This window comes from Astatotilapia calliptera, chromosome 17 (genome assembly GCF_900246225.1).
Source record: "Astatotilapia calliptera chromosome 17, fAstCal1.2, whole genome shotgun sequence".
Taxonomy (NCBI): Eukaryota; Metazoa; Chordata; class Actinopteri; order Cichliformes; family Cichlidae; genus Astatotilapia; species Astatotilapia calliptera.
The window spans coordinates 38,931,568-38,951,477 of record NC_039318.1 but is presented as its reverse complement, the minus strand read 5'-3'; the positions used below and the strand labels follow the sequence as shown (position 1 = coordinate 38,951,477).

Here is a 19,910-nt window from a genome sequence, read left to right as displayed (position 1 = left end):
TACACTGGTTTTTACCTGTCTTGTTTCAGAAAGGTTTAAAAGGGTAATGTCCACAGTTTATTTGTTTATTTATTTGTTTGAATTCAACATATTTTATTAAAGTAATTGAGCTTGAACACAGAAAAAACTGAATCAAATAATCATAAAATCAAATCACTTGCACTATACCGAAGTCTAATCTACTCTGAGCTAATGCCGGTTTCCAACACTAATGATCGGGTGAAGGAGAGAGATGAGGGTGTGCACGGCCACTGGTGCTCTTATCCCTGTTCTTTGTGATACAATCCAACAGGAAAGCAGTCAAACCCTTGGACATTAGCCAAGTTAACGTTCACAAATATATACACACAGAGGAACTCTGAGCCCCAATGTCAGCATTAGCACAAACATGCCACTTCATACCAAATCTCAGTGTGAGGTCAGGTGTTAGTCTCATTCCATTATTCTGGCTATATTTTCTTACTCATTACTATTAAACTTATACTTAAGACTAACTATTAACAAAATCACACCCCAATAACTCTGTTATTACACTTTGTATTTAATCATAAAAAGGCTGGATGTTGAAACCTTTTACTTCTATTTTGTATGAGCCAGGATTCTCAACAACTGATACTCTATGTCCAAAAAGTGACAGGTATCGTTTTATGGAGCAAAAAACTTAAGAGCGCATATTTTATAAATAATACCAACAATTACAAATGCAGACCTTTAATAGTAATAAGTAATCCTTTATTTATAATGCATAGCAATATAAAAATAGTAACATATGAAAATATTACAATGGGCACAGATGAATTTGTATCAAAAACAGCAACCAAGCCAAAGTAATGAATAACACACATAAATAACAACTGCTTGAGAGACCAAACAATTTCTTTTCAACTGTTCCTTGGCAGAAAGTTAAGACAGCTATTCAGCTTTAGGTTTCAATAAACAGAAGTAATGGATGCAGTCCCTTTGAAATGTCACACAAAAGTCTACTTGTGCATATACTTAGCTTTAACTCTTCTCTTTTTTGTTTTGTATTCCAAAAGGTTTTCATTTTCTCCAGAGGATGTCTCTCTTTCAGTGGTTATCGACTGTTCACATTCATTTTCACAGACTGTTGGAATGTCGATGCTGGCCGAACGTTTCTTGCTAGAATACAATGGCCTAATTTTGCGTGCATTATCTGTCGTCTTTATTTCGTACTGGCATATACTTTTGCCTACTTGTTTTGTTTTTAAGACATTTGTATGCAGTTCATCTATCATTGGAGTAATACCCTCTGGAATGAATGCCCACTGTTTAACTGTGTCTAAAACAGCATTTAGTTTTCCAACTGCATCTTCTGTGCATTTTTTGTCTGTGCTTTCAACTACAGGAGTGTCATTCAAAGTTGATAGAGGACTTTTCAGAGAGTTTTTCATTTGTTTAAAATGGCTACAAGCCACCTTCAGGCAAGCACATGTGTTATAGTGAGAGAACGTACAACAAGTGCACTGAAGTGTTTCAGCCGATGCAAAAAAACACAGATTTCCAAACAAACTTGGCATTTTTATCACTTTCAAGTCCTCACAGTGTACAAAGTAATGCCTTTCTTTCACTGCAATTCTTGCCAAGGTAGAAATGTCTGTTTCCATGTTTGGATAGATGTCATTGTCAGCCTCTGCTAATTTTGCAAGTAACACTAGATGCTTGCAAAGAAGTCCTCGTAAGCCATATGTACAGTTGCAGTAGGACTCAACAGGGCAGACATCATACACCATGTCTTCTCTTGACTCAGATGGGACTTGATATGCATTAACTCCATGGCTGTTCTTGACTGTAATTTTAAGAGCCCAACCACTTTCCATCAGTCTTGAAGCAGAGTCTGAAACTTGAGACAAGGTGTCAGCAAACCTGTTTTTCATGCGGCCCACATCTTGCAGGGTTTTTATGACTGACAAGTAGTCGTCGGCCTTCCCTAGGAGCACTTCAATCAGATCATCCAGACGCCTATTCTTGTAGCCAGATAAAAACTGGTATTTCAGGCGGTGGAAAAATCTGAAAAACAGTTATTTGAAATGATTAGTAACTGTAACTGAAGGAATTTAAAGTTTTAATCAAGACTGTATTATTTTTTTAAAAATTGGAATACCTATTGCACACGTCTTTTATAAAGGAATGCTCTGTGCCGGTTTAGCTGATTTAGGCAAATCCACCTACTCTGTTTTTTGTTGTGATAACATAAAAAACGCTGCTAGAATTTAAAGGATTTGCCTAAAACCTGTTCTGGCAATGACATGACGAACCTACTCAGTTTAGCCTCTTGGATTAAAGCACAATATCTTTTTTTCAGCAATACAATTGAATGAGGTCAAAATAATAAATCATACCTTTCAATCACATTGTTTGTTTCAGAACGAGCGTGACTGAAGCGACGGCCGTAGTCACACCACATGTGGCCAATGCCTTCCCAGTGCTTCTGAAAATACTGGCACACCAAAGGGTATTGCTTAAATGTCTGGCAGAACTCTGCTGATGTGGCTTTAAAGTCGTCCTCCTAAGAGAATTGGATGCAACAGAATATATTTCAATCCATTTAACAGACCTATTGAAATCTTTAATATTATGTATTGAAGCCCTTTTCCTTTTATTGAATAACATTAAGAATTTTAAGTTATTAATAATATGTCGTGTTTTTGTATTAAGAAGCAATTATTTCTTCCCTTACAATGGCTAAGAAGGAACACTAAACCTATAAGCATATTTGGTTTCAGCATCTGTCTGTGAAAGAATCCCACTCACAAGTTCTACTGCACAGTGGGTGACACAATGATGTTCTGCACAGCTTAAGTACTTGTTTTGATAAGCAAGATAAGAAGCCAGTTTTAGAAATTGTTTCAAAAATCTATTTTGTATCTCTCTGTAACTTTTTTTAGCAACTGAAAGTTATTATGCTCTTAGTGTAATCAAGAAATCAAAATGTGAAATAGACAAATTACACTTACAGATGTGCAAGCTTTCAGCTTACAAAAGAAAGAAATGATTTCATTTCTCTTTTGGGTGTTAGAAAGCCCATGGACCCCGGACTCTGATTTTGAAAGCCATCGATTAACAGCCTGTGAATGTAAGAGAAAAAAAGTTAATCTGGAGAGAGAGACAGAGGAGCAGCTGTACAAAAAGCATAAAAGAAAGCTGACTTCCAAAAATAACTTTGTCACTCACTGGACAAGAGGACCTGTGCATTACAGAAATCAACCAGGCAAACATATTTTTAAATGTCAAAAAGAGCTTTGGGAAGCAGCCACCAGAAGATGAGTGCACTGTGGTCTTAAATGGATGGACATAGTCACTCAACATTTTATCCCTTTATATTCATTAACCTGAGTAGGTGAATATCACAATGAGGCAATTCATAACAACAGGACCCTGTTGTAAAAATGTGTTTCAGGTGCATCTTAGACAACGTGAAAAGAAAACAATGTGGTTTACCTGCAAGACATGGTACCAGCATAGAAGGATAGCTGACTCTGGAAAAACCTTCTGCAAAGCATTTATTTCCGCAAAGTCTTTGTCAACCATAAATGCTCTACAGAAAAAAAGAAAACACTAAATGAGATTAAACAGTATGAAAATGTTTTTGCTATCTCAAAGCACCACTTCAATGCCAAATTAAACATTTCAACTCACAAGTAGATATATAAAATACTGCATACAGCCTATAGGAATAACTTTAACAACTGGAAAGGAAAGTTTTTTGCAGCCCATGCTGCAGCTATAGCATTAGATTCTGGCATGTTATAACTTTTTTGAAAAGGAATTATTTCAAAATTAATAGCTGTCAATGTATTATTTACCTCGGGGAAGTTGGGAAATGCTCACAAACTATTCCAAGAACAGTTTCCAGGGTTTTCTGACTTTCGTTGCTGACAATAGCATAGGCCACAGGGACTCCATGCCCATGATCATCTCTTACAACAAGTGTGAATAAGGGAAATGAATACTGGTTAACGCAGTGCGTGGTGTCAACAAATACTAACTGTTTTGCATAGTTCTCCATGTTTGATTTCATTACAGGTGTCTGCAAAACAATCATTAGTTCTTGGTCAGATGTGTATGGTTGATAGAAGAGAACATGTTCTTGATGTTTTCCATTAAGTAAGGTATGTACACTTTGACTGTCTCCACAGTTAAAGTGCTTCTTCCTCATCATGCAGGTTCTAACACTGTCAATGTCACGTGGTGTGACAAAATGCTCTCTGTTGTGAAGATCTCTGTGTCCATGTTCTTTGGCCCATTTATGACATTCGGTTAGTATGATGGCTGGCTTAGTTCCAAGGGAAAGCAGTTCCTCAATCTTCCTCCTCAAATCACTGGAAATATTGTTGAAATGTGCGTCTTTTGGGTCCGAAGGATCATGCCCATCATGCTTATCATATGTACGCTGCACGATGACTGTGTGGTCTTTCCAACATTTGAGTACTTTAAATGAAACATAGGCCTTACAGCCCACTGCTCTGTAGCTGTTTCGACTTTTTTTCCCAGCTCTGATGCAGTTGAATTTGTAATAGTCTCTTTTCCTGTCTTTACCTGAGGCAACATTTAAACATTTATAATGTCCATGAAGGGTTAATGAGTTCAATTTTTCTAACACAACACTGAATGGGTCCTCCTGGCATTGTGACACATGCACACAAAGTTGTGTGTCTTTTCCAGTTCTTTTTTTTTCGTCATTCAGAACACTTCTTCTAATTATGTCGTCCATTTCTGGTGGAAAAATAACGAAGGTTTAATTAGTCAATATTCATTAATTCATTTTAACTTGTTGTGGGTTTTTTTGCAATGTAAATATTAAATATAATATTAAAAAATATATATATATAAAATAATATAAAACAAACAGGGGCTAAAAGAAGCTAAACTTTCATATGGTATGTCTCTGGCAACTTTAACATGATGTCCCAGGGACAACATCTACACGATGTCCCAGGGCAACTTCTACATGATGTTCCAGGGACAACATTTACGCGATGTCCCAGGGACAACATTTACGCGATGTCCCAGGGACAACATTTACGCGATGTCCCAGGGACAACATTTACGCGATGTCTCAGGGACAACATTTACGCGATGTCCCAGGGACAACATCTACGCGATGTCCCAGGGACAAATTTGTAAATTTCTGGATTACTGTTAATCTCCATAGAATCAAGAACTCATGTCCAGTTTCACAGCTATGGACCAGTTAATTATGTTTCCAGGTGATAGTTTGATTCATAGATTCAGCACACAACCATAAGTCTAGGCCTTTTAGTCCAGATTCTCTTCACTTATGTTTGTAAAATGATCAGGGAAGCTACTGCAATTTTGCCTGACCCAACCCCCGGGCCACGAAACACCCAAAAAGTTGGGGAACGCTGGTCTAGAGAACACTGGTTAGCTAATGCTGTCGTCAAGTAGCCTATCGCTAGCAAACAAACAGCAAGCCAAGTGAGGAACATATGTATAATGCTTACCGTTTATTAAAGGAAAGTATCCTAAATTGACTTCAAATTCGGCGGACAGGCGGCGGTTTTTCGCTTCTTCACTTGTATTTCGAAATACTCGAAGGCGGGTATTTCGAAGTCGCAAAGGAATGACGTCACAAGAAGGTGATTGGTCACTTGCAATGTTGAACCTGGAACAACATTAATTATGATGATGTGGGAACAATGCTGACACGAGGAAATCAGATCGTCCAAACATGAGACACAACCAAAGAACTAATCCCTAAACACCAATAAACAGAAACATAGAATCCTAATAATAATCACCAAAGCACAAGAGGATCAGAAAACAATCCATAATGTAAAAATAAACAAAAACCTAAGAACTCAAGAGTTGGCAGTTCATCTTGTAATCGGAAGGTTGCCGGTTCGAGCCCCAGCTTGGACAGTCTCGGTCGTTGTGTCGTTGGGCGAGACACTTTACCCTACTGCCTACTGGTGATGGTCAGAGGGGCCGATGGTGCGATATGGTAGCCTCGCTTCTGTCAGTCTGCCCCAGGGCAGCTGTGGCTACACCTGTAGCTGCCTCCACCAGTGTGTGAATGTGAGAGTGAATGAATAGTGGAATTGTAAAGCGCTTTGAGGGTCTCGAAAAGCGCTATATAAATGCAATCCATTATTATTATTAAAATGCTGGGTCAAAATGACCCAGAACCATGACAGGACTACTCTCAGCACCGGCCTACTGTGTCTGCCCACCAGCTCAAGATAGAAAATCCAAGACAGCAGTTGCTGCAAAGAACAAGCCATCACACCTCGGTGAAAGGAAAAAGAAAGGTTCAGTCTTTTGTCATGAGCAACACTCTGTGTCCCCCGTCTCTTCTCCCCCAAACAGCAAGAAAGTGTTGGGATAACCAAACCAATCCAAGTTCAAGGTTCAGTCTCCAGAATTTTACAGTACACCAGGAGCACTCTGTCAGTCTGCATCTCCTCTAGTTCATGGAGGAAAGACAAATGACACAGTGTCACCGCAGGGTCTGAAAACGATGGAGTTCGCTGTTCTCGCCGGGCTCTAGTGAGCCTCGACCTCCCGGTCAGCTATCGAGCTGGTGGGTCACAGACGTCTCAGAAAACGACGGAGCACTTTTGCAAATATGTGATGTCTTGATAAACCGAGCATATAATTGAAGTTGACACAGCTACATGAAAACATCTTAAAAGTTTATTTTGTGATCCAGAAAGAGTAATAAGAGAAATATTAAAACTAAGTAGCTGCCGCCATTTTGGAAACTGGACTTGGCTGGGCCGCGCTATGAGTTCTGGGATATGGTGGGCCACGAAGGACACACCCAACCCATACTTTAAATCTGGGGAGAAGGAGGACGCAATTGTTGGCCACATTCAGAGCAGCCTTTGTCGCCTGGATGTGACTTCAAATGCAGCCTCCGAAGGATGCAGCCTAGGAATTAGGACATACCTGTGGTGTCATTGGAGCTTCTGCAGTTGGTCACTGGTCAAATTTCCTGCTCTGTCTTGGCCTCAGGATGTCTAGAGGCATGAATCAAGCGCACCCAAAAGGAATAAGCGCATCAGTGGTCATGTGCTCAGGGAGGGAGAGACTAAAGCAGCAACAGTTGTAACGCGGTTTTGTGTGATTACATGTGTGTTAATGAACCTGTAAGTGTTATTCCCTTTGACAGGTTAACTGGTATCGTAATGGCTGTAGCTGTTTGTGAATGTTGACGTTGTGCCTCAGTATAGTGATACCACGTTGGTAGAATTATTTAATTATTTAGTAAAGAGTTAGTAGCAGTGGTCAGAATCTCCGGTGATGATTACATCCAGCGGTTAAAGGATTTTTCAATCGTTAATTGTTTAGTTTAACTGTTGTTAGCCATGTTCTTGCCTTACTACTAGCAACTTGTCAGATGTGCTATTTAGCCAACTTATGGTCTACAGTGACCCCTTGTGGACATGGTAAAATATTGCTGTGTTGCGTAGATGTGTTGTGATTGTTTCTTAGTTGTTATTGACTCGACTAATTACAGAATTGCCTGTTTCTGTTTCCAGAAAACCATGCTTATAGTAACATAAACTGTATCTTCTACAACAATGAGTTCACGTATGGCTGCACTGCATTTGGATTAAGCCTGGCAAGCTCTGATGTTCTTCAGAAGAATCAATTCTTCTGTGGAGCTTAATTAAAGACAGTTAACCAAACTCCTGGACTGCTGCAGTCTTTCTGACAGAAGACTTGGGCCGGACTGTATATCCAGCACTTCCATTATATTTATATATATTCTACAGTCACGCCAAGGCGATACCCATAGTGAAACACCTCACTCTGTTATCAAAGAACCAGGGATTATGTTAAATAACCCAACTATGTGAATAATGATAGGCTAGGCTTCTTAGAATGTGAGAGTTTCGTCAGTAATGGGGAACATTTTAAACTCCACGTGTACCACAAACCAAAGCATACATTTCAGTATTTAAGATTTCATTTCGTCAAGGTGTCATCAGGACGCTACAACACCATTCCCATAGATACAGTTGCTAGGGAAGCAGAAGAACATCATATCAAAGAAGCCCTGAGTTAATGTGTTTATCCCAGCTGGACATTTGTCAAACCTGGAAAGGCGCCTAAAAAATCCCCAGCTGATCCAGGAGAGAAGAAGGACGACTGCTGCCTAAGGGGAACCCTTCGTGATCCTGTATGTGTCCGGAGTATTGAAACAGCTGAGACGCATTTTCTCTAAACACTGCGTCTCTGTGGCTTTTAACCCCAAAACACACTGTGGCAAAAATTGGTCCATCCTGTGGATCAGGTCCCCCGCAGGACTCTGCAGTCTGTCTACCTACAGGCCAGTGGACACTCTTTCAATGATGAGGATGTAACATCCTGGACAGGGAGGAACGCTGGTTTGAGGGCGGAGTCAAGGAGGCCATTTACGTGAAAAGGGAAAGACCATCTCTGAATGGAGGAGGGGGCCTAAAGGTACATCTGTCACCATCTTACAATGCTGTGATTGCAGCCATTCCCCATTGATCAATTGTCATTAATCAATTATCTTTGATCAGTGGCTGTTGATCAATGGTCATGGCAGTTTGCATGAGCATTGATCATTAATGATGAAGGAACTGACCTCTCAGCCTATTGTTCATTCAGTGGTGCTGGTTTCAGTCACTGTTTATAGCAGCAGTCAGCTGAGACTGAAGACGTCACCTGATGATGACGAAACGTTTCTCCCACTGAAAACGTCCAGATGGACACAATAAACTTTCTAGGATTTCCTTACCTGGATGATTGAGCATGCATCAAGACAAACATTCTGGAGTTTTGCTCCTTATTGATGTGATAGCATCACATATAACTATAGTTGCTAAATATTTGTCTGCCATTCATTCAAATCCTCCATTCAACTACATCCCAAAGGCGCACCATTGGATTGTGATCTGGTGGCCATCATTGTCATTTAAGTACAGTGAACTCATTGTCCTGTTCAAGGAATCATTTGAGATTATTTAGAGAAGACGTTTCACCTCTCACCATTTCACCCTAGAACTGAAGAAGCTTCTCGGATGAGAGGTGAAACGTCTTCAAGCAACTTAAAGAAGTCCAGATGCTTTTCTTTCCAAGCTCCTTAGACTATGGAACATGTTATATTACACTGTTGCAAGTATCAGGTGGAGAGTAGACAACTGACCCAAAACCTCAGAAACATAAAAATGAAACTAGATCTTTTCATTTTCATAGATTGATTTACTGCAAATGGACTCAAGAAGTGAAAGTTATCAGGTCTTAATTTCAGTTTTAAAAGAGGTGGCCTCCAGCTGAACGTCAGCAAGACCAAGGAGCTGGTGGTGGACTTCAGAAGGAGTCAGCACAGAGAGTACAAGCCCATTATCATCAATGGAGCTTCAGTGAAGAGGGTGCAGTCCGTTAAGTATCTTGGTGTCCACATCTCCTCAGACCTGACATGGGCTGCCCACATTCAGGTTTGGGAACAGCTGTGTGAAGGACCAAAAAGCTCTCCAGAGAGTGATCCGTACAGCAGAACGCTGCTGCAGGATTGCTCTCCCCCCGCTTCAGGACACCTACACCAGGAGATGCCGGACTAGAGCAGCACAGATACTGAAGGACCCGTCCCATCCAGGCAACAAACTGTTCCAACTTCTGCAATCTGGTAGAAGGTTCCGCATCTTCCGGGCAAGGACAGAGAGACTCAAGAGGAGCTTCTATCCCCAAGCCATCCGTGCCCTAAACACACACACCCGCCCTCTCACATCATCTATAATTGACTGAGTCAGGACTCTTCCAGACACTAAACCAAGGCACAATGTACATTTCAATTCCTTTAATTTTAAATATGTTTATATTGTCTATCCTGTAAAATAGTCAGATATCTATTCATATTAATGTACAGAATTCACCTGCTTGCTGCTACTACTGCACATGCACAATGTATATACTATATGTGTATATATATATATATATATATATATATATATATATATATATATATATAATGTTCTTCCTCTACACCCCCCCCCCCCCCATTTTTTTTGCACATGTCGAGGAGCGTGTCAGGCTACATTTCACTGTGTGTTATACTTGTATAACTATGCATGTGACAAATAAAGAACCTTGAACCTTGAACCTTGAAAAGAGGGTAAATACTTTGGGAGGATTTGAGGGGTTTTTTGAGCCACGTTGCAGTTCACACTCCACACCGGTTGGTGGCGGTAATGCACCATTCAGTTGTTTGCCAACAGCCGATAAAATCTAGAAGAAGAAAAGGACTCTGCTCTTCCGTAAAGCAACTACGTAGCTTGAGAAACAAGAACACCTCAAGAAAACGCTGGTTTAACAAGATGAGCAGTGAAAAATACCCGCGGTCTTCTATCGAAGACGATTTTAACTACGGCACTAATGTTGCTACGGCCAGTGTTCAGATCCGTATGGGTGAGTAACAGACCCGTGCTATCTAGCTAACACTGATATCATTGGCCGTGTTCACGGTTTTCCTCTACACAGTTATTATTGGTTTCGTTAGCTTCCGATGGGTTTTGAGCTACTGTAACGCTGTTTCTTGGTTCATTAGGCTTTCTAAGGAAGGTGTACACCCTCCTGAGCTTGCAGATCATCTTGACCACAGCCACCTCTGCTCTCTTCATGTTCTCTCAGACCATCAAGGAGTTTGTTATCGCAAGGTGAGAATGAGCTGCTTCATATATAACCAGGTGCTGCTGTCTGTTTCATTTTTCTAAGGACAGGAGACAAAGAGAGTACTCCGTCTCCTCTCACGAGAATCTAAAGTTACATTATCTCCTGCGGAAGCTCCTCGTCTGCTTTCATTACATCATCCATGTTTACGCAAGAGTTGGCAGTAATGGTTAAATCCGCCTCCTCAATATGTGTAATATTTAGTGATGCCAACAAATCTCCTATCTCAGTGTTGTGCAGTTTCAAAGAGACAGAGAGTTGATATTGTTGTATCATAGTGTCATCATATTCTTGCAAATATTAGATTTGCTTTATCATTATGCTGCACACTTGGAAGATGAATCAAAAGCAGTGTAGCTTTGTGAGTTCGTCTTTACTGCTGCAAATGTATAGACAGCAACGTTACACATTTGTACAATCTCTCACAGCTCTTTTAGGTGCACTGCCTTATGGTTAGTCTTTAAACACAAAAAACGAATACTTCTTACAGTACATCAATGAAATAAACATAAACAGAAGATGGTGTGATTCACCAGTCTTCATCTGCTGTGATTACAGCCCGGTACAGGTATAGATCCACAAAAGCGCCACGAGGTTTGGATGTGGCACCTTGCCTGGGATTACCATAATGACCCTAATGTCATTGAAAAGCACAGGATAACTACTTTGATTGCACAGTTTGATCTGAAACTGATAAGTGTGCGAGCGAACGAGTAAGTTTGTGTCTGTAATTCTTTAAAGGAGTGTGTGATGTCGTGTAAGGAGTGTGTGATGTCGTGTAAGGAGTGTGTGAGGGCTGCAGTGAAGAAAAGCGAGTATATCGAGTGTGTCAGCATTCTAAACTCTGCTTTGATCAAAGGATTTTATGCTGCTGTGAACAAGATGTTATGATGGTGTACATGTTTATTAATATTAAAAATAATGAAGTGTCCAGCCTGACAACCTTCAGGTTTTATTGGCTATTCTATTTTTGAATATTAATGCTATTTAATTAACAGAATATTTTCTATTATTTCACTTTTAATCTGGAGAATGTTACAAAAGCGTTGAAATAAATAAGTTCTATTGCAGTGATAAAGAAGGAAAAACAGTCATCAGTTATTGTAAATGTAGCCATTCAGTCCCGACGTTAGTGTCACATACAGATACGTTTTAACTGGACCTGAACACGCAGGTTTGTGAATGTGATCGTTGGAGAAGGAGGGACGTCGAAATAGAAATTCATCCCATAGTGTGTTTACTACAACTCTGACCTGTGACAGAGTTTCAAGGTCAGAGGTCAAGTTTTCTGTAAATCTTGTGGATGAGGCACGAGTGTTGATTCCCCCCCCCCCCCATTCATTTTAAGTCCAGGGAAAAGGAGGCCGTAGCTCAGGGGTTGGAGTTGGTTGTCTGCCACTGAAAGTGTCATGGTTTGTTCCCTGAGTTGCCCCCATTGCATCGATCAGTATGTGTGAATAAAACATGTGTTTAGCGTGTTCATCAGTGTGGCTGTCCCTGTTGGAAGCAGCATAAACATAGCAGCTAGGATCTCAGCAGAGTCAGGAAGAGCATGAAGGACTAACTCACGACTGGTGACTATTTAACAAGTAGACAAGATTAGTGTTAAGCTACGTTGTCATATTAGCAAAGCCTCAAATAACTGCTGATAACAAATGTTAGAGAAACGTGTTTGCTTTGTGTCCTGATTGGCCAGTACGTCAGATTATTAAATCACCAGTTCTGTCGTGGTTTGGGGCTCAATTTCATCCTGTCAAAAATTCATGTCATGTAGTTTTCTGAACATAGAAATGAACTTTCAGAGTTTGAGCCATCGTGCAGCACCATCTGGAAATCTTCTGATTGGCGACTGATTTTTCATGGCAGTGGTCCCAAACTGCCAAATGCAGTTCAGGATGTCTGGATAGAAAAGTGAAACAGTGTGAGGTTAAAGGTGGCCAGTGTCCAAAGAGGCAGCTTTGGGGTGTCCTTCAGGGAGCTCGGAGGAATTTTTCTGATGATGATTTAAAGTAGAGCTGGGCGATATGAGATTTTTTCATATCACGATATGTTTTTTTCATTTCAGGCGATAACGATATCTATCATGATATAAGCCAAATAACTATATTTGTAAGATTTAAATGTGCCGTTGCTCACAAGTAAAATGTGAAATAATCAGCAGCTTGTTTTTATTTAAATATTTATTTCCCATAATAAGTTCAACAGGGTAGATGTACTTAAGGAACATGAGACTTTTTCAGATAAATAAAGGCAAATATTGCAAACTACACAAAAGGCAGCCGCTAAAGCGTTTAAGTTTCAAAATAGAACAAATGAAACAGACTAAATTGTCAATTCCACTTAGAAACAAAATATTAATTCTAAAAATAAATCTTAGTTTGTGTTACAGAAGAACAGACAAAACTGACTAACTTTTGTCAATATCAAATAAACTGAGAACTAAAAGGAAATTCTCGATCTCTCCTTGTTGTATAGCTGAGCTTTTCAAACAGTTTTAACAGTTACTTTAGTCTGACAAAAGCCGAATGACGAATCAGCGCTTCCAGTCAGAGACTGAGGCTACGTCCACACGTACACGGTTATTTTTGAAAACGGAGATTTTCCGTTTTCGTTTTAAAAAAATAATCCCGTCCACACATAAAGGCAGAAATGAAGGAAAACGCTGCTATGAACATGCCAAAGCAGCAGGTGGCGCTAGATTCCTAACCGTGCAGAAATGTTGGCCAATCAGAAGTCTAGAAGCCTCGGTGGGAAAAAGTAAACAAAGCTGGGGCATAGAAGCAGAACCGAGTCGTATGTGTGGAGGGACAGTAACTGTGTGTATATGTAAGCATTTAAACACTGCAGAGAGTAGAATTAACAGTATTGTAGAAATTCATTTCACCGAAACAATAACGTGGCGCACAGTGTGACGCATGCACCAGTTTATTGTATTTCCAGACTTGCTTTCGGCACAATTTACAGTGCACGCTACTCTGTTTTTTGTCAGACTTGAAATAGCCGAAATACCTTCACACTACGGAGCTTCTATGGCTCTTCCGTTCGACAATCTCTCCGGCATTGGAACCGTCATCTGTTTTCTCTTCGGTCACGCTCGGTTGATTTTTCTAGTCGGCACACTCATTTCCTCCATTACCTGCTGGCTGCTTCCCAAACAAACACACGTGCGGCTTGGCACTTGTGCTGTACGTAACAAGTCACGCGACGTGACGCTGCGGCTGTGATTGGTTCGGCTCTGCGCTACTTAATTTGGATTGGCTGACCTTTCTTTTTTTTTCTTTTTTTTTTTTTAAGAGGACAAGAGCGGCGAGGTCTATCGCGATAGTTTAATTTCTCTACCGAGTAAAAGTTATATCGCGATACATATCGTTATCGTTCTATCGCCCAGCTCTAATTTAAAGACATTATTACACATCAGGCTGTGCTGAGGAGGAACGGTGGTTTTCCCAAATATGAACTTTAAAGCTCAGGAGAATTGTACGAAACCAGTTTTGCCTGTAAACTGAAATTCCTCTTCTGTTTGCACGGTTCAGTAAATTGTTGCTCTTATTTCTCTTTTTCCAAGCAAAGTGTTAAGAGGCGATGAGTGGCTGCATGTACAGTCTGATCACCTGTCCACAGCGTGCTGTCTGTGCTACCTGCTGTTATAAAATGATCCTTCGTTTTGCACATAATCTCTATGAAGCTTGGTTCTCCTTATTGTCTCACTGTGACCTGGTTCCTTCCTCAGCCCAGCTGTGGTGATGGTTTCATCTCTGCTCTCGCTGGTTCTTCTGGTGGCTCTCGCTGTGTACAGGCACCAACATCCAGCTAACCTCTACCTCCTGTTTGCTTTTGTAAGTTCTTCTGTTTTCAGTTTCTTGAATACATTTTTTAAATTTGATTGATTGTCATAACAGTCAAAATTGTTGTCTGCTGCAGGAAAGTAACGGTGATGGGCAGTGAGTCATTTTTCAGTGAACCCAGTCCAAGAATATTCGTGGTCTAATTCCTGCTCGTGATAAAACGAATGTTTTATAAGAACATACTTTTACACCAGGAGACGATGATCACCAATCATCATTGTGACCGTCGACAGGTGGAGTGATTAACTCTGATCGTCTCCTCATCACAGCATCTGTTAGTGGGTGGGATAGATTAAGGAGCAAGTGGAGATTTTATCCCCGAAGTTTGTATATTACTAGCAGGGAAAATGGACAAGCTTAAGGTTAGAGTTAGTTTGACAGGAGCCACATTTGATGACGGGGTCGGAGCATCTCCAAAGCTGCAGCTGTTGAGGGCGTTCCCAGTCTGCAATGGTCAGTATCTAAAAAGTGATCCAAGGAAGGAACGTTGGTGAACCACCGACAGAGTCGTGGGTGGTCGAGGCTCACTGATGCACGCGAGGAGCGATGCCTGGCCTGTCTGGTTTGATCCAATGGATGAGTTATTGCAGCTCAAGCTAACAAGAACGAGCTGCTGCAGGCTGCCCGTGCTGACCTCTGTCCACTGTCAAAGCACCAACAATGGGCACGTGAGCCTCAGCAGTGGACCACAGAGATGAGTCACATTTTTCTGGTGCATCACGTGGACGGCTGAGCGTGTGTGCGTCACTTACCTGTGAAACACCTGGCACCAGGGTGCATTATGGGATGAAGGCGAGCCAGCAGAGGCAGTGTGATGCTACAGCTAGGAAACCTGGAGTCCTGTTACTACCTGCCTAAGCATTGTTGCAGACCATGTTCAGCCTTTCCTGGTATTACCGATGGTGGTGGCCTCTTTCAGTCGGCGCCTTGGCACGAAGCAAAAATGATTCACATTTGTTATCAGCAACGTTCGTCTGTCTCTGGTAGATCAAATGATCAGAATTACAATCATAATGATCAGTTTATTTCCTCCATGAAGAGAAGCTAACACGTATAACAGTAGCTTGTTTATGAACAGTGGGTAATATAAGTATTCAACACGTCACCAATTTTCCAAGTAAATATATTTTAAAAGACTCTATTCACAGGTGACAGTAACACCCATCAGTGCACTGATGGGCCTTTTGTGTTTAATACCAGTTTTACTCACTATAGATGTATAATAGATGAAGTAACTGATGAGGCATACTGTAAACAATGGTGGATGATATCAACTAAACAAGATGACAGAAGTTGTTTCTAAGATGGTATGAAGTCATAAAATGTTCTTGTTTTCTATTGTTTGTATTTGTGTGTGTAAAATGGTCTTTAAGGCTTTTTATATGTGACCTGTTTCAGCTGTGGTTACAGAGCCATAAACCTGATGCTGTAACATTCCCCACGTTACTTTGTTGCCATGTTTCCTTTTTCATTTTGAGCTGCTCAGCGGCTGCAGCCGCAGTAACTGCTGCTTTAATAATGGCTGTGTTGTTGTGTTGCTTGCAGACTCTTCTGGAGGCGCTGTCTGTTGCCACAGCTCGTAAGTGTTTAGAGTTGCATTCGGTTAGTGTCCAGCCTTCCAGGCTACCGTAGACTCTGATGGGATTTCTTTCTCTCCACAGTCACCTTCTATGATTACTCCACAATACTGCAAGCTTTGTTTCTCACCTGTGCTGTGTTCGCTGTATTAACAGCCTACACCTTTCAGTCCAAAAGAGATTTCAGCAAAATGGGAGCTTGGTAAGTTCTGTGTTCTGATGGGACTCTTTAAATGTCTGTGAAGGTTCTCAGTCGTCCAGCTCATCGCAGTCTGAGGAGCTCGGACAGGAAAGCGTCTGGACTTAAGAAGACGTCCTTGAAGACGTTTCATCAGAGAAGCTTCTTCAGTTCTAAGACTAGAAGGTGGAGAGTCACAGATTTTAAGCCTTTTGGGCAGAGGCTCAATAGGAGGTCCACGACCCTCTTGGGTCCCACAGGGCTTCAAATCTGCGACTCTCCACCTGTTGCTCTGAGAACTGAAGAAGCTTCTCGGATGAAACGTCTTCAAAGAAACTTAACAAAGTCCAGTCCGAGCTCCTTCAATGTGCCGCCTGATCACACACAAGATGTAACATGCAGATGAGATGAGTGGAGTATATAAATATAACATTCGTAGATTTTGAAAGTTGTGACGACACGAAACACCTTCAATCTGAAGCTAGAAATGTACATGAGCTTTCCACTGATGTCCTACTATCTGACGTGCAGCTCAGACAAACTGAGTCCAGCTAAAGTGGACTGTCTGTTTCATCCCTGCAGGCTTTTCTCCTGTCTGTGGATCCTCATCATTGGAACCTTCATGAGGGTGAGTGGAGGGGCCTGATATCAGTGTCACATGGGCCTAATGAAAGAGGAACAAAGGCCAACGAGTTACAAACAACAGAAAGCTACAGAGAAAAAGGGCTGATGGTATTTCTGAGCTAAGCCTACACATGGGCTGTGCACCAATGTAAAGAAGTTTAGTTGGAGAATTGTAATGTTGGACTTTTTTCCACATCAAACATTTGCTGAGCCACAGTAGGTGAACTGGTCACGGGTAGAAGCAGCAAGCTGTGGCAGTGAGACGGCGTGCACAAGTGAAACCTGTAGTTTCCCTGTTGTGAAGCGTGCAAACTGCAGAGCTGGTCTTTTTCTTGCCTGCTGGGGTAAAGGGCTTGTTGAAATAAAAGGCCTTGTAGTGCAGAAGACTTCCAAGTTTAAAACCAGCCTTTGTTCTGCTGCTTTTCCTTGTATAGGATAAGATGTCAGTGCTGCAGCTGAAGTTGAACACGGCTATAAACACGATGAAACAAAACATAGACACGTTGGTAAAATCAAACACAAACTGCTGCTGGGTGCTGTCAGTGTTAGGAGTGTGCTGGTTCTTTACCTCCTTCCAGAGAGCAGTCGGCTGAACAAGGCCGGGACTGAAGGGCTCTCTGATCTCTGTAAGGAAGCTTTCGATCCAAGTGGGAAGTTACGGCAGCCTAATCACTAGAACGTCAGGGATGATGGTATTAAATAACAGTTTGAGGTGGACGCAGAGCAGTGGTGGTTTGGCTTTAGGAGCAAACCGATGGGAGTCACTTTAAATCCCCTTGTGCTCTGTTCTCTCTGCAGCTCTTCTTCCACAGTGACGATGCAGGTCTGTTCCTGGCTGGAGCTGGGGCCTTGGTCTTCTGTGGCTTCATCATCTATGACACCAGCATGCTGATGAAGCAGCTCTCTCCTGAGGAGCACATCTTGGCCTCCATTAACCTCTACCTGGACATTGTCAACCTCTTCCTGCACATTCTCCGCGTCCTCGACTCGATGAAGAAGCACTGAGTGCTGCAAACCCACAATTTGCCTGTTCTGTGATTAATTTATGCTTGTGAGTGTTGATGTTGGTGCACCAAAAATCCCATTATTGACCTTTGTAACTGTTAAAACAATCGGTGTGTTCTTGGTAAGCTCTTTCTGTTGTTCTCTGCTGTTTGTTTGAAACCCCAAATTAACCAGCGTTGTGGATTATTATCAGTTTTTCTGTCTTGTAAAACCAACAAGTACTCGTCGTTTTGTGGAGGAAGGCCACACTGCCTGATTTGATATGGAGCCAGTGAGCAGCTCGTCTGCCCCTAATGCAGCTCATTTCTTTTAAACAGCAGCTCTACACAGACCTCTCCAGTCGTGCTGCTCCAGTTCATGCAGTTTACAGGTGAAGACAGAGCCTCACACTGAAAGGAGAGCTGGATGGATGCAAATGCAGGAAGCATTGAGAAAGGAAACACTGACCAATCAGATGTGTTCACAGACGTGTGTGTGTGTGCACAGATCTGATTGGTCAGTACTTCCTTTCTGAATTTGATTGGATTCTGAATGATGCACACACACAAAGATTTGCAAACAACATTGGCTTTGTTAGAAAATCTAAGCACATCTTTAAAATGAATAATAATTTTGTCAGTACAGTTTTCCACGACGTGAACCAAAACGTGCTCATAGAACGATGCTGATAAGTAATTATATAAACTGTACATCACGTTGAAATAAAGGAGAAAATACAGAAAAGGTCTCGGACCTGTCTGAAAAACACAGGTTCTGTTTAACTTTGCAGATCTAAGTAGGCTTAGAGAAAAGCAACACGTCCTGTCACAATGTAAAGCAGTGTGTCCCAACCTGTGAGAGCCACGGCTTTGGTATGATGTGAACAGGTTCATGTCTGAAACCCTCCAGTGTTGTTAAATTATGACAAATCTCCAAAGAGGAGTGGGCCAAAGTTCCTCAGTGATAACAAAGACCCGCTGGTAGTTATCACAAACGCTTGATTGCAGCTGCTGCTGAGGGTGACACGAGCAGTTATTAGGTGTAGTCAAGTAGTTCATGACATCAATTTAAATAAAATTAGAATTTAAAAACTTCTAAACTAATATTAAAATGTATTTATTTATATGACTGTTGTACAGCAGTCCATCATCTGAAATGTGTGACAAATACGCAGAAAGAGAAAAATTAGGAAGGAGGCAAAACCTCTGTGTGCACATTTGTGAACGGCCCGCTGTTTTAATTTGTTATGCATAAGATTTACTGCTGAGTCACCACAGACTCACTCCCCCTCTGTTAATGGTCTGCCAGATGAATACATGCTGATTTATAAAATTGTGATATTTACTTTTTAATTTATGAGCTTCTTGGTATTGTTTTAAATTCACTGTGTTTGTTTTTGCAAGTCTATACATGAAAAAGACTTTATTAAAACAATTAGGTGAAATCATGGTCTTTATGTGTGTGAAACTGATTATATAATGATTGTATACATATGATTGTTAGATTCATTTTAACTTGATTAAAACAGTAAGCTGTTAATCTGTTGATCTGAGTAAATGTGTGTGTGCTAATGAACAACAGCACTGCATGCATTTCCAGCATTTGCCTGCATTAAGTTTGGCTTTATCTGTTGACACATGACATATGATTGAAGTTTGTTCGGTCTTGTAAGACATCATTAAAATCAGTTATAGGTTATATCTGTAAACAGCAAAAACAACAGAGAAGCTTGTAGAGAAATGTGGAATAGATCTAATGAACACAACCCGAAAGCCAGAAGTTCAAAATCCAGGCCCAGAAATCTTCCTTCAGAGTAACACGCCCAGGATATGTTGCTACCATGTTAGGCATATTCAACAGTAACTGGGAACTTTTGTTTTGAAATCCAAAAATATATTTTCAAGTCAAGTGGCTTTATTTCCAACCATGCACAGTGGTGCAGCATACGGTGAACCGAGACAGCGTTCCTCCAAGACCACGGTGCTATGTATGACAGGAAATCAACACAGGACTGCAAGACAT

The 19,910-nt window shown here is 41.1% G+C and overlaps 2 protein-coding genes across 4 annotated transcripts; one reads left to right on the top strand and one right to left on the bottom strand.

Moving 5' to 3' along the window:
* Nucleotides 1–178: 178 nt before the first annotated feature.
* On the bottom strand, nucleotides 179–5,725 carry LOC113009141 (uncharacterized). Of its 3 annotated transcripts, XM_026147283.1 has the most exons (6): nucleotides 5,484–5,725; nucleotides 3,825–4,734; nucleotides 3,460–3,556; nucleotides 2,976–3,086; nucleotides 2,361–2,527; nucleotides 179–2,028 (listed from the first exon to the last, which is right to left on the bottom strand). In XM_026147283.1, the coding sequence occupies exons 2-6, from the start codon at nucleotides 4,730–4,732 to the stop codon at nucleotides 981–983; spliced, it is 2,331 nt and encodes a 776-aa protein (XP_026003068.1). In that variant the 5' UTR covers nucleotides 4,733–4,734; nucleotides 5,484–5,725; the 3' UTR covers nucleotides 179–980. The 3 variants fall into 3 exon arrangements, with proteins under 3 accessions (XP_026003068.1, XP_026003069.1, XP_026003070.1); XM_026147284.1 differs by having other exon boundaries at nucleotides 3,460–4,734; XM_026147285.1 differs by lacking the exon at nucleotides 3,825–4,734.
* Nucleotides 5,726–10,207: 4,482 nt separating this feature from the next.
* tmbim4 (transmembrane BAX inhibitor motif containing 4) lies at nucleotides 10,208–19,240 on the top strand. Its single transcript, XM_026147435.1, has 7 exons — nucleotides 10,208–10,419; nucleotides 10,559–10,667; nucleotides 14,411–14,516; nucleotides 16,071–16,104; nucleotides 16,187–16,304; nucleotides 16,863–16,908; nucleotides 17,703–19,240. The coding sequence occupies exons 1-7, from the start codon at nucleotides 10,329–10,331 to the stop codon at nucleotides 17,907–17,909; spliced, it is 711 nt and encodes a 236-aa protein (XP_026003220.1). The 5' UTR covers nucleotides 10,208–10,328; the 3' UTR covers nucleotides 17,910–19,240.
* Nucleotides 19,241–19,910: the final 670 nt, after the last annotated feature.

Coding starts and splice junctions, on each gene's coding strand:
- LOC113009141 (XM_026147283.1), bottom strand. CDS start 4,732: ATGGACGACATAATTAGAAGAAGTGTTCTGAATGACGAAAAAAAAAGA. Junction 2,528..2,975: donor AGCTGAAAGCTTGCACATCT/GTAAGTGTAATT, acceptor CAATTCTCTTAG/GAGGACGACTTTAAAGCCAC. Junction 2,029..2,360: donor ACAAACAATGTGATTGAAAG/GTATGATTTATT, acceptor ACTGTTTTTCAG/ATTTTTCCACCGCCTGAAAT.
- tmbim4 (XM_026147435.1), top strand. CDS start 10,329: ATGAGCAGTGAAAAATACCCGCGGTCTTCTATCGAAGACGATTTTAAC. Junction 16,105..16,186: donor GCTGTCTGTTGCCACAGCTC/GTAAGTGTTTAG, acceptor TTCTCTCCACAG/TCACCTTCTATGATTACTCC. Junction 16,305..16,862: donor TTCAGCAAAATGGGAGCTTG/GTAAGTTCTGTG, acceptor TCATCCCTGCAG/GCTTTTCTCCTGTCTGTGGA.